This window comes from Dermochelys coriacea, chromosome 8, assembly GCF_009764565.3.
Source record: "Dermochelys coriacea isolate rDerCor1 chromosome 8, rDerCor1.pri.v4, whole genome shotgun sequence".
Lineage (NCBI taxonomy): Eukaryota > Metazoa > Chordata > Testudines > Dermochelyidae > Dermochelys > Dermochelys coriacea.
In genome coordinates, this window is record NC_050075.1 from 96,490,243 (window position 1) to 96,504,468 (window position 14,226).

At 39.5% G+C, this 14,226-nt stretch overlaps 1 protein-coding gene across 11 annotated transcripts; it reads right to left on the reverse strand.

The window, feature by feature from the left end:
- Positions 1-109: 109 nt before the first annotated feature.
- On the reverse strand, positions 110-14,225 carry DIO1 (iodothyronine deiodinase 1). Of its 11 annotated transcripts, none has more exons than XM_043490971.1 (5): positions 14,076-14,225; positions 12,636-12,738; positions 10,393-10,536; positions 2,152-2,351; positions 110-1,196 (listed from the first exon to the last, which is right to left on the reverse strand). In XM_043490971.1, exons 1-5 carry the CDS (start codon positions 14,208-14,210, stop codon positions 1,131-1,133), a joined length of 648 nt encoding a protein of 215 aa, XP_043346906.1. In that variant the 5' UTR covers positions 14,211-14,225; the 3' UTR covers positions 110-1,130. The 11 variants fall into 11 exon arrangements, 9 of the variants coding, with proteins under 9 accessions (XP_043346906.1, XP_043346905.1, XP_038268627.1 ...); XM_043490970.1 differs by having other exon boundaries at positions 13,983-14,225; XM_038412699.2 differs by having other exon boundaries at positions 12,636-12,743; positions 14,076-14,224.
- Position 14,226: the final 1 nt, after the last annotated feature.

Sequence of the window (14,226 nt, forward strand, 5' to 3'; positions counted from 1 at the left end):
AATGCTGATGTACATTAATACAAATTGTTTCATTCATAAACCTGCTGGAGTATGTGCAAGTGAACATTTAGAAAAGCTGCCTGTAAATAATAAATTTTTTTAAAAAAAAAAAAACGGATCAGTGTGCAATCATTTGTTTTGTTTGCTAATACACTACTCCAACATTCATCCAAGCCATTTGTATGGCTTTTAATTACTAATATTTTATAGATTTCAGTTTCAAAAAGTACTTCAGTGACTTGTTATAACACGTTGTACTATTGCTGTCTCAGTGATACTGAACACTATCTGAATCTGTTGGCACCAAGATGCATTACTAGTAAAGTTTCACTGATAAGGCCACATTTCAAATCTCAAAAGGATTAATCTTAGTCCTAAAGCAGGCAAAAAACTCCTGTTAATCTCGGTGGGAATTTTACCTTCATCAGAGCTGAAGGATTGGGCACTAAATTAGAGGTACGTTGAGTGGAATAAAATATATTTTTCTTCCCACTATTTATTTCATATTTTAATTACAAGAAATCTTGAGCTAATCAAAGTGTAGAGAATATAGACACAATTTATTTTCTGTTTAATAAGTTTTATTGTATCAGATGCTACCTAAACTAATTAAGGATGGGTGTATGAAAGCCATTACACATTTGGAGTAATATCAGGGATTTTTTTTTTTAGAGACAAGTAATTTCCCTATATGAAAAATTTTGGACCAAGGGAGTATAAACAGGGTAGTGATGAAATCTATAAAAACACTTTTGATTTTTGTACTCATTTTATTCTCTCTGTTTTTGTTTTACTTGTATTTCCTGTATGCTGACCTGTAGCTGATGGGTACATCTATGACTCCATATCTGGGCTAACATTCTTAGAGAGCTTTTCCATTAATTTCAAATGGTGTTGAATCAAGTCATATTGATATGATTCTTGAATAAGGTGTAACTCATACTATATCTTTGTCTACCCATTTCCTTTTTCTCTTGGGTGAGTATATATTCTTTTTAACCTCTGATTTCTGTAATTATTTTAAAATTAACAGCAGTAAAAATATATTTTAAAAAAGGCCAGAGCAAGTTGTTTAGTGACCACATTTTCCAGATAGACCACTTTATTCTTGGGGCTTCTGATTTGTTCACCTATTTTAGTTTTTCCAAGATTGCACGTATGTCCTGTGGAGAATGATTCCAAGGTCCCACTCCACCCTGTAAAGTAAATAAAATACAGGATTGTTCAGATATACTCTATGGGGGAGTCTCCAGTGGTGCATAGTTGGCATGGCCATCTCCTGCCACACCCACACAAAAGCCTTGGTGCAGGAGCAACCTGAGTGTGTTGCACTGCAACTCTGTTCAGCTGATAGATGAACCCTTGGGATCCATTTCCAGCTGTGCATAGGTTAGAGCAGCTTGCAGCAGACTCAGGTTAGAGAAGCCTGCACCATAGCCAGCTAGATAATCAGGGAGCCTTAAGTGGCTGCCTAATGGCCACCCTTTCTTCCGCACCAAGCAGAAACAGTACAGTAGAGAGTCTGTCCTAGAGTCTTGCATACAAACTTTTAGATATATATTAGTATAGTAAATTACACAGTAAAATAAGGTTTTAAGTGCTAGAAAGTTTTTAATGCTGAAACTTGAAAGATAATCTAAATTAAATAGAAGTAGATTCTTGTAACAGGCATGGTCTCCAGCTACCAGATAATTAGCACTTTATATCTATAAATACTAAACAAATATTAACTCAAACTTCAAAACAGCCTTGTGAGCTAGGTAAGTATTATTGTCCTCATTTTATACATGGGTAGACTTTTATGCAGAGGTTAAGGCCAGCCAACAAGTTGGGGAAACAGCTGGAGTTAGAATGTAGGGTTTCTTTGTTTCCAGCCCTGGGCTCAGTAGGTTCTCACTTTGTCCCTTTAGGAAGGACTACATAAATACTGAGGCAGAGCCAAGATACGCATCAAAAATATACATCAATGCCAAGAGTTTGTTCATTGAATAATGATTAGCAACAAAAATGTGCTTAAAGGTAACTGTAACATTATTAGAAATGGAACACAATGAAAAATGTTAATCATTTGCCCATCAAATATGCTATGGGATATTACATGGCTATTTTTAAAAGTTAAAACCACACTGTAATGTGATCAGAGTTCATTACCTTATAGACAACCTTTCCTCCTTGCACCAGATAAAGTCTTTCTGGCAGAGCTGCATATTTTGAACTGCTCAGGTTTTCCATAGTATCTAAAACCACTGGGCATAAAGGATTCTCTTTCAAAAGAAATTGTGCAGCCTTTTTTCGATCTTGAAGGTTTCGGTGATTTTTAATAACAATGTTGTTTTTAAAAGCCCATCCATCTTCCAAAAAAAAAAAAAAAGGGGGGGGGGAGAGTGATTATATATTGTGTGTGTACATGCCCCAAAAATCAAGTTAATAGAACGTTATCAAGGTTGCAAAGTCAAGTCCTCAGAAATGAAGAAATGCCAGAATTAGGATTGCCTGTGCAACCTTAATTTGGACCGCTTGAGCATATGCATTAATACAGTTTTCATTTACATGATCACATACCATTGAGAGCACAGGAGACACCATCCCCCTGCTCTGCTTAGGGTCCAGCATGGGTCTCAGCAGTCCGGAGCTGCATTTGCAGGGAAAGTCTTACTCAGCCCCAGGCTGGAACATGCCCACTTTAGAAAGGATCTTCAGAAATGTAGCTGCTGAAAATCTAAGAAGTCTCTATTGAGCATATGCAAACTGATTTTTTTTTTTTAAAAGGTTTATAACTTGGCCAAAGTTGGGTGGATTTTCACAGGGATGGCAAAAGGTATATCCCTCACACAAAAGCCACCCTGTGCCAAATTTCAAGTCTCTACTAAATCTGTAAAGAAAAGATTGCTGAATTTTTTTAATATGCGCACAATATATATATATATTTTTCCTAGCCTTGTTCTTGGAAACAACAAGCATTTTTCTGAAATTTAAAAAACCGCCAGCCTGAGAGAAGACATCCAGCATGGAAAATTTCAGCCCAAATAGATAAAGTTTGGCAAAGTTGTGAGCAACTGAAAAATAGTTTATAAAGGGAAGTGTCAGAGAAACTCAACAACAGCCAGGGTTGAGTTTATAACTAGCCCTGCCTGTAATATTATGCACGCTAATCTATATATGATATAATTCCAATAGCTATGTTAATAACATGAGTAACCAAAGAATTTGCAAAACGTTTAAACTTACAGGAAGGCAGTTGTAGCAAAGAGGCGTGGCCTCCCTCAGAGATTGACAGCAAGGGAGGGTTACACATGCCTACCCAGTGTATCAAGCCCTACATAAAGGAGACAGGAAGTGGGAAACTGAGTTCTCATACCACTCTGCCATTGACTCTGGAGTAAGTCACTTTACCCTATTTTTCATAACTGTCAACATAATTTTGGGAGGCTTCAATTTTTTGGAGCCCAGCTTGAGACCTACAGAACCAGATATTGATCAGAGCTTGATCACTGACAACTCCCACTGAGATAAATAGGATTCTGTGAGTGCTCAGCACTTTTGAAAATGAGAGCATAGGGTTGTCAAGTTGGGTACTCAAGATAAGTGGACCCTTCCAAACATGCAGACCTTCATTTATCTATGCCTCAGTTTCCCCATCTATAAAATAGAGATGATAATATGCACCTTATATAGATAAATATAGATTTAAAAGTGAAACTCTCTCTCTGTATGTATGGTAGGCTTATAATGAAAGGTGGCATCTGATTATCTAGCTGTGTGAGTATCTGATATAACCACAGGGATTTGTTAACCAGTGTAAAGTGTTAAATTGTAACACCCGTGACAGAGGGAATTAATTTTTGTAGATACAATTTGAAATATGGTGTGTGTGTGTGTATTTTTATATATATATATATATATATATATATATATATATATATAGAGAGAGAGAGAGAGAGAGAGAGAGAGAGGTTTCAGAGTAGCAGCCGAGTTAGTCTGTATCCGCAAAAAGAAAAGGAGTACTTTTGGCATCTTAGAGACTAACAAATTTATTTGAGCATAAGCTTTCGTGAGCTACAGCTAACTTCATCTGACGCATGCAGTGGAAAATACAGTGGGGAGATTTTATATACACAGAGAACATGAAACAGTGGGTGTTACCATACACACTGTAACAAGAGTGATCCGGTAAGGTGAGCTATTACCAGCAGGAGAGCGGCGGTGGGGGGAACCTTTTTTAGTGATAATCAAGGTGGGCCATTTCCAGCAATTGACAAGAACATGTGACGAACAGTGGGTGGGTGGGGGAAATAAACATGGGGAAATAGTTTTACTTTGTGTAATGACACATCAACTCCCAGTCTTTATTCAAATCTAAGTTAATTGTATCCAGTTTGCAAATTAATTCCAATTCAGTAGCCTCTCGTTGGAGTCTGTTTTTGAAACTACAATCCATCGGTGATCTTCTTGAAAACACCATCCTAGCCACTGTGGATGTAGAAGCCCTCTACACCAACATTCCACACAAATATGGACTACAAGCCGTCAGGAACAGTATCCCCGATAATGTCACGGCTAACCTGGTGGCTGAACTTTGTGACTTTGTCCTCACCCATAACTATTTCACATTTGGGGACAATGTATACCTTCAAATCAGCAGCACTGCGATGGGTACCCGCATGGCCCCACAGTATGCCAACGTTTTTATGACTGACTTAGAACAATGCTTCCTCAGCTCTCGTCCCCTAATGCCCCTACTCTACTTGCGCTACATTGATGACATCTTCATCATCTGGACCCATGGAAAAGAAGCTCTTGAGGAATTCCACCATGATTTCAACAATCTCCATCCCACCATCAACCTCAGCCTGGACCAGTCCACACAAGAGATCCACTTCCTGGACATTACGGTGCTAATAAGCGATGGTCACAAAACCACCACCCTATACCGGAAACCTATTGACCGCTATACTTACCTACATGCCTCCAGCTTTCATCCAGACCACACCACATGATCCATTGTCTACAGCCAAGCTCTATGATACAATCGCATTTGCTCCAACCCCTCAGACAGAGACAAACACCTATAAGATCTATATCATGCATTCTTACAACTACAATACCCACCTGCTGAAGTGAAGAAACCGAGTGACAGAGCCAGAAGAGTATCCAGAAGTTACCTACTACAGGACAGGCCCAACAAAGAAAATAACAGAACGCCACTAGCCATCACCTTCAGCCCCCAACTAAAACCTCTCCAATGCATCATCAAGGATCTACAACCTATCCTGAAGGACGACCCATCACTCTCACAGATCTTGGGAGACAGGCCAGTCCTTGCTTACAGACAGCCCCCCAACCTGAAGCAAATACTCCCCAGCAACCACACACCACACAACAAAAACACTAACCCAGGAACCTATCCTTGCAACAAAGCCCGTTGCCAACTGTGTCCACATATCTATTAAGGGGACACCATCATAGGGCCTAATCACATCAGCCACACTATCGGAGGCTCATTCACCTGCACATCTACCAATGTGATATATGCCATCATGTGCCCCTCTGCCATGTACATTGGCCAAACGGGACAGTCTCTACATAAAAGAATAAATGGACACAAATCAGAAGTCAAGATATATAACATTCAAAAACCAGTCAGAGAACACTTCAATCTCTTTGGTCACTCGATTACAGACCTAAAAGTGGCAATTCTTCAACAAAAAAGCTTCAAAAACAGACTCCAACGAGAGACTGCTGAATTGGAATTAATTTGCAAACTGGATACAATTAACTTAGGCGTGAATAAAGACTGGGAGTGGATGGGTCATTACACAAGGTAAAACTATTTCCCCATGTTTGTTTCCTCCCGACCCCCCCAGCACTGTTCCTCATACGTTCTTGTCAACTGCTGGAAATGGCTCACCTTGATTATCACTACAAAAGGTTCCCCCCTCCCCCCGCTCTTCCTGCTGGTTATAGCTCACCTTACCTGATCACTCTTGTTACAGTGTGTATTGTAACACCCACTGTTTCATGTTCTCTATGTATACAAAATCTCCCCACTGTATTTTCCACTGAATCCATCTGATGAAGTGAGCTGTACCTCACGAAAGCTTATGCTCAAATAAATTTGTTAATCTCTAAGGTGCAACAAGTACTCCTTTTCTTTTTGGTGTTTATATAGTTTCCAACGGATAGCCATCAGTGTACAGGAGTTCTAACAACTCCAGTGACTGGCTGCTACTCATTGCTGTTTCCGGTCCTCTAGTAACAGATTTCAGATCTCTGGAAGTGGAGTATGTTACTTAAAAATTTTAAACTGATTTTGAAAATTAAGTTAGTCTGTCTTTCTCATTAATATACTAACAATTGCTAACCCACACCCATCATTTTATTACTTCAAATTGGTATGGTGTAAATACTATTTAAATATTTTAAATGTAAAATGGGTAACATAAGCAAGCTTTTTTAAAAACTAGAGAATAAGTCCTTTTCAGCTGTTCCACAATTATTTAATAGACATAGGAATGTTGGAATGTTAGAATGTTGGTAAAGTGGAGAGATTGTGTTCTGCAAGGCCTTCTCTAGCCTGGATAAATGGTGTGGTTTTAGCTAAAATTGTAGTGTGGATAAAGCAGTACATATTTTTAATTAATATGTGCTAAACTGCTTAAATTAAAGCCTAAAGTCCTCCCTTTCACACATGTTAAAGGCAGTGTTCCTTGTCTATGATGGATTTCTAAAAACTAACATGTGCTGACTTCCTAGTCTAGACAAGGCCCCAATTTTTTTTTTTTTTTTTTTTTTTTTTTTTTTTTTTTTTAACAGTAATGGGAGATGTCAACGATCCTTCAGTTGACTGGGTATATGTCACCTCAGGACAGGATCCAGAGGTAAAATGTCTAGACATCATAAATGACTGCTTCTTGGAGCAGCTTGTTACGGAAGCAATAAGAGGAGAGTCCATTCTTGCTTTAGTTCTGAGTGGAGCACAGGATCTGGTCCAAGAGGTGAATACAGCTGAACTGCTCAGTAATAATGATCATAATATAATTAAATTTAACATAGTCACGGGGGAAATTACCACAGAAACCCACCACATTTAACTTCAAAAAGGGGAAACACACAAAAATTAGGAAGCTAGTTAAATAGAAGTTAAAAGGAACAGTCTCAGGGGTGAAATGCCTATAAATTGCATGGAAACTATTTAAAAACATCACAAGAGAGGCTCAAACTAAATATAGAGAACTCCCTCACAAAAGAACAGAGGACCAAAAAAATGCCACTCTGGCTAAACAGCAGAGTAAAAGAGGTGGTTAGAGGCAAAAAGGCATCCTTTAAAATTTAGAAGTTAAATCCTACTGAGTAAAATAAAAAAAGACCATAAACTGGCAAGTCAAATGTAAAAGCATAATTAGGCAGGCCAAGAAAAATTTGAAGAGCAACTAGCTAAAGACACAATAAAGTAAACAGTAGTAAGTTACCAGGACCAGATGGTAATCACCCAAGAGTTCTGAAAGAACTCAAATATGAAATTGCAGAACTACTAACTGTGGTCTGTACCATATAGCTTAAATCAGCATCTGTACCAGATGATTTGAGGGTAGCTAATGTGATGCTGATTATTAAAAAAGCTCCAGTGGTGATCCTGGCAATTACAGACCATTAAGCCTAACTTCAGTACCAGGCAAATTGATTGAAACAATAGCAAAGAACAGAATTATCACACAGATAAACACAATACGTTGGGAATGAGTCAACATCTTTTTTGTAGAGGGTAATCATACCTCACTAATCTATTAGTATTCTTTGAGGGTGTTAACTAGCATGTGGACAAGAGTGAGCCAGTAAATATAGTGTACTTGGACTTTCAGAAAGCCTTTGACAAGGTCGCACACCAATGGCTCTTAAGCAAAGTAAGCAGTCCTGAGATAAGAGAGAAGGTCCTCTCATGGATCAATAACTGGTTAAAAGGCAGGAAACAAAGGGTAGGAATAAATGGTCATTTTTCAGAATGTCAACGTGAAGACCGGGGTCCCCCAAGTATTTGTACTGGGACCAGTGTTGTTCAATATATTCACAAATAATCTGGAAAAAGGGGTGAGCAGTGAGATGACAAAATTTGCAGAAGATAGTTAAATCCAAAACTGATTGCGAAGAGTTACAAAGAGATCTCACTAAACTGGATAGCTGGGCAACAAAATGGAAGATGAAATTCAACGTTGATAATTGCAAAATAATGCACATTGAAAAATGTAATTTCAACTATACATACATAATGATGGGATCTAAATTAGCTGTTCCCACTCAAGAAAGAGATCTTGGAGTCATTGTGGATAGTTCTCTGAAAACAGCTGCTCAAGGTGCAGTGGCAGCCAAAAAAGCTAACAGAATGTTAGGACCATTAGTAAAGAGAGATAATAAGACAGAAAATATCATAATGCCACTATATAAATCTGTGGTACACCCATACTGAATACTGTAGGCAGTTCTGGTCAAAAAAGATATATTAAAATTGAAAAAGGTACAGAGAAGAGAAACAAAAATTATGAGTATGGAACAACTTCCATAAGAGGAGAGATTAAAAATTCTGGGACTGTTCATCTTGGAAGAGACAACTAAGGTGGAATATGATAAAAAAAAATCTATAGCATCATGAATGGTGTGGAGAAAGTGAATAAGGAAATGATTTACCTCTTCACATAGCACAAGAACTGGGGGTCATCTGTTGAAATTAATATGCAGATGGTTTAAAACAAACACAAGGAAGTACTTCACACAATGCAGTCAACCTGTGCAACTAGTTGCCATTGGATGTTGTGAAGGCCAAAACTAAAACTGAGTTAAAAAAAGCATTAGGTAAGTTTATGAATGATAGGTCCATCAATGGCTATTATCTCATGATCCCGGTGTCTTTATATTTCCAACTGCCAGAAGCTGGGACTGGACAACGGGATGGCTCACTCGAAATTGCCCTGTTCTCTTCTTTCCCTTTGAAGCATCTGGCACTGGCCACTGTTGGAAGACAGTATACTGGGCTAGATGGACTGCTGCTCTGATCCAGTACGGCCGTTCTGATGTGCTTATATGCAGCGATGAGCTGCCAGAAGCTGAAGAACTGGTTCCTTCAGTCACTCCGGGTCTTCGGCGGCACTGAAGGGCCTGCTGCCGAAGACCCAGAGTGACTGAAGGACCCGCCGCTGAAGTGCCACCGAAGACCCGGAGCGACTGAAGGACCTGCTGCCAAAGTGCCACCGCAGGGCCGCCGGATGAGCAGAAATTCTCAGGGGAGCCTCCCCAGCTGAGAGCTCAGGCGGGACAGACAGGACAGTCCCGTGGGCCGCAGTTTACTGAACCCCTTTAATAACCAATTCTAAACCAGCTTCAAAATGTAACAACTTGTTCGCATGAACTGGTGCGAACCGGCTCCAGCTCACCACTGCTTATATGCAGACTAAGATCAGGGCCCCAATCTAGAAAAGACTTACATGTGCTCAACTTTACACATGAGTATCTTCATATTATTTTTGACTGAACAACTTATGTGTAAAGTTTAAACATGTGCACAAGTGATTTCAGGATAAGGGCCCAAAACTGGTTCTTCACATTGACACTGTTACTTTGAATTTCAGTAGATTTTTTCCATTCTGTTTGCAGTTTCATTCTTCTCTCAAATATACTTTATTATTGAGTCAGAGTTTAAGGCCAGAAGGAAGGACCAGATCATCTACTCTAACCTCCTGTATATCACTGGCCACCAACACCATCCAGCACCCGGACACTAAACCCAACAACCGAAATAAGACGAAAGATTTAGAGCCCAGAGGTGACTAAATTATGTGCCCCAGGCAGAGAATAGGAGAGACGCAGGTGCACCAGTGCCTCAAACCCCTGCAGTGGCTGGGAAATGATTAAGTGATAGATACCTAGATAATCCTGGCAAGTGACCCACGCCCACACGTTGCAGGGAAGGCAACCCCTCCCCCCAAGGTCACCGCCAGTCTGACCTGGTGGAAAATTCCTTCCTGACCCCACATAGTGATCATTTAGACCCTGAGCTTGTGAGTAAGCGTTAGCCAGCCAAACCCTGAAAGAGAGAGACTGGTCTGGGCCCTGGCCATCCTCATCTAATGTTTCATCTCCAGCTTTGACCATCTCTGATGCTTTTGTGGCAGGAGATTTAAAAAAAAAAAACACAACACAGACTATACTGGGGGAAAAATATTCCTTCCTGACCCCTGCGGGTGGCCGACTGAAACCCTGAAGCATGAACTTTTAGGAATATAAAACATAAACCAGAAGTAAGCTCCAGAGTGGTTGAGCCCTTCCCCCTACCATGATTCGGACAGAAGGATCCATATCTTATGCTTCATCATACATTTCAATGTTTTGCTTTCTATACTGTACCTGTTGCATGAGCTTCTTCAATATAGATTATAAGGAAATCTGCTACGGAGTTAAAATCTTCAACAAGCTTGTTGAACTCGCTGAATTTGAAAAGAAATGAAGGTCAGGTGCAGCTTCCAAAATTCAGGACTAAAGGCCTGTTGTCTGTAACAGACATGAAATGATTTTTAAGTATCATGTTAATTGGGTGATGCAAGAAAGGACAGCGTTGGGGTTAAGGCCTGCACTCAAATCTGGGCTCCATTCTTAGCCTTGTGACACACTTCCTGTATTATCTTGGGCTAAGTCACTGATCACCTGATTTTTCAAAGGTGCTGAGCTCTTCTGAAAATCAGGCCATTAGTTTCTCTGTACCTCAGTATCAGTATGTAAAATAGGCATAGCAATGCTTTCCTTCTCCTACCCTGGCCCTGTCTGGTTTATTCAGACCCAATCCTACAATAAGTTTTATGAAGGCAGACTCCTATTCCCAGGCAAAGTCTCGATGGAGTCAATGGGGATCCATACAGGTGCAGGCATCTGTCCAAATGGAGTTCATTGCAGGATCCAAGCCTTAAATGTAAGCATTTTGGGGTGGCGGAGCTCTGTTTTACTAAATGTATGTACAGCAACTAGAACAATGGGCTCTCAATCTCACCTGAGATCTCTAAATGCTACTGTACAGCAAATTAGTATGAAAGTACTTTAAAATATATTCTGCATGTACCTTAAAGAATAAACCCCATGAAGGTCCAAACTTTCAAACCTGAAGGCCTAAATTTAGGCTCTGAAATACATTTGTAGGCACCTAATTACAACAGTCTTGATTTTTCAGAAATGTTGTGTTCCTACAGCTCCAGCTGATGTCAGGGGAAGGCAGAGATTCTGAAAATCAGTTCCTTTTTATTTAGATGTCTACATTTTGTTATAGGTGCTTAGTTATAGACATCCAGATCGGAAAACTTTAACCATATTTTTGATAATGTATCCCAGCCTTTCATGCTTTTAATGTGATTCAGCAATTTTCTTGTCCAGGCAGAACTCTAACTATTTGTTGTTATTATTTATTAAATAACTTCTGTACAAGTCACAGAAGTAAATATTTCCTGCCCCAGATTGCTTAGTGCTTAAGGGCCAGATCCCGCAAACATTTATGCATGGACCTAACAAAAAGCTTCTGCACAAATATTTACAGGAACACTTTCTTGTGTTTGCAGGACCTTGATTTAAGAGTGGTTTCAGAGTAGCAGCCGTGTTAGTCTGTATTCGCAAAAAGAAAAGGAGTACTTGTGGCACATTAGAGACTAACAAATTTATTTGAGCATAAGCTTTCGTGAACTACAGCTCACTTCATCGGAATGCCACAAGTACTCCATTTTATTTAAGAGTGCTTCCAAGGACTTAAAAACATCTATTTTAGTCCAGAGTCATATAATGTAATCTGAAAGTGTGCACGATCTCCTTATTGCCTGTGTTTAATTTCAAAATCTGATGGTATCATTTTATCCCACTCTAAAAAGGTCTAATCTTGGACCCACTTCTTAATACATTGCTCATATACCTGTCTGACGTGCAAACCATGTTATATCAATTTTGAAATTGTGTTTTTGGGGGTTTTAAGCCCTGGTTAATATACTGGATACTAGAGTGTTCTGGTTAATGATTAAGAATGTGTGCTACAAAGATTAAAAGTGGAGGACAAAGTACAAACCAAATTTTTCTCTCTCAGAAGTATTTTGTAAAAAATATCCATTTTCTGGACTTTAATCTGATTAATGATGGTGGTGTACAGGCTTTCTCCACTTGTGCATAACAGTATACTAAATATATTAAGTACATGGTTCTGGTTATATTTGCCTCTTCTTTCACAACGACAAGTTATCGTATTGGTTTTCAGTAAACAGATGCTTTCCCACAACGTCCATGACAGTAGGCCACAAATTTAATAGCTGTATGCATTAGAAAACTGTAATAGTGCAGTAGCAAAGACAAACATAGATTTTCTCTCAAACCACCAGAGTGTGTACATGGTTGAGAAACTCCAGTGTTAGAATGAGATATATATTTTTTTCTACTTAACAAATCTCTCTGAAGATAGTTACTTTTAATCTAAACCGCCTTGCAGATTCTGTAATTGAACCCTCTAACCATCATTTAGTCTCCCAATTGCCAGACAACATGTCTCAAACAGTTTGAATATAATGGTCTAGTTAATTTACCACCCTAACCATGAGGACTCAATTTATTTGGATGATTTTACTGACCTTGCATGAAGTCCAAGATGTGATGCATTTCATCCCTGAAGTCTGCCACTGGGGTGTTGGGAGCATTTTGTCCTTCAAATGCTTCATCTTCCAGCCTTTTCCACTTCACTTTCAAAACAAAAAGTAAATATTTCAAGCTGAAGAAAGTCGGACCCCAGTTCTCATAGCTGAACTTTGGATTCATGCCTATGCTGCTCTTTTGCCCCTGTTTTAGAATATATCTTTTCATCATTTCTGGAAACAGTATCATCAGCATTTTACCAATAGCAACACACAGAGATACATACAAAAGAATCAAGGTCTTCTGTATAATGACCCTGATTCTGAACATTTTGTCAGAGGCAGACAGCCTGCTTCCAAAAGGGAAACAGTGTAAGCGAGCTGGAGCAAAGGTAATGGAGGAGGGGAAATGAGGCTGTGGCTAAGAGAATAGTGGCTAGAAAGTCGTTCACGTGTCCGGCCACATTCTACCCTCTCACAGTCCCACTCATGTCAGTGCACAGGGTGTGAATGAGAACAGAATATAGTTCACTACTACACTGTATATCTTGAAAAAAAATCAGGATGTTCATTGCAATAAAGAATGTTTTATTACTGTTAATTGTATTAATGCACATTTAAGGCTTATTCCCAAATGCATTGCATGCATTACAAATGAGAGGACTGACTTATATACTGGATGCTTTTCTGGCAGAATAAAGGTAATAATAAATTGGGACCCAATCCTGAAAATAAACACTTGCTTTATTTTACTCACATAGGTTGTCCCACTGAAGTCACTGGGACTACTTGTGCTTAACGTTAAGTACATGAATACATTTCCAGGTTTGGGGCCTGCTGCCTTAGCTCTTATAAAACAGTTGACATTTTCAAAGCACTGTACAAACATTAGCTAATTAATCAATAAAGGCTCTATATGTTCAGCAAACATTCTATGATCCCCGATATCGTCATTAAAGATTTAACCCCTTCTTCTACAAACCCTTTCAACATAATTCCTGAAAGGAAGATGTATTTATATATGTCAGTGTGATATAAAAAACGCATCAACATGAGTTATGCAATTCACCCCAGTAGATCCTTGCATTCTGGAAACTGCTACATAGATTTAAAAAAACAAAACAAAACACTATTTTAAGCATGTTTTGAAGCTTACAAAAATATCAGGACTATTGCTTGAATCTCTCCTGCCCTGTTACTCCTTCCCTCCAGCCCCTACTCACCAAATATATAAAATCTAATCCTGACTCTCTGACTTTACAAGTGATGCGATACCAGAAACATTTCCCCCCCCCCCCTTTTTTTTTTTTTTTTTATAATCTGTAAAAATTCTTAAACGAGTTGTACCGCGTGAGCTGTGAAGCAGCAGCTGGCTGAGGGTCTGTACGTGTATGTAAAGGTTCTGTAGGCATGAGTGGGGGGAAGGGGGCGGTGACTTACCCAGCTCGCGCTGGGCACAGCTGCCTGGCACGCCGCCAGGTACTGCTTGCGCAGGTGGAAGGCGCAGGCAGGCAGGCAGGCAGGCAGGCAGACTGACTGACTGACTGCTCCCCGCTGAGCCCCTCCCCATAGCATGCACTACCTCTTTAAG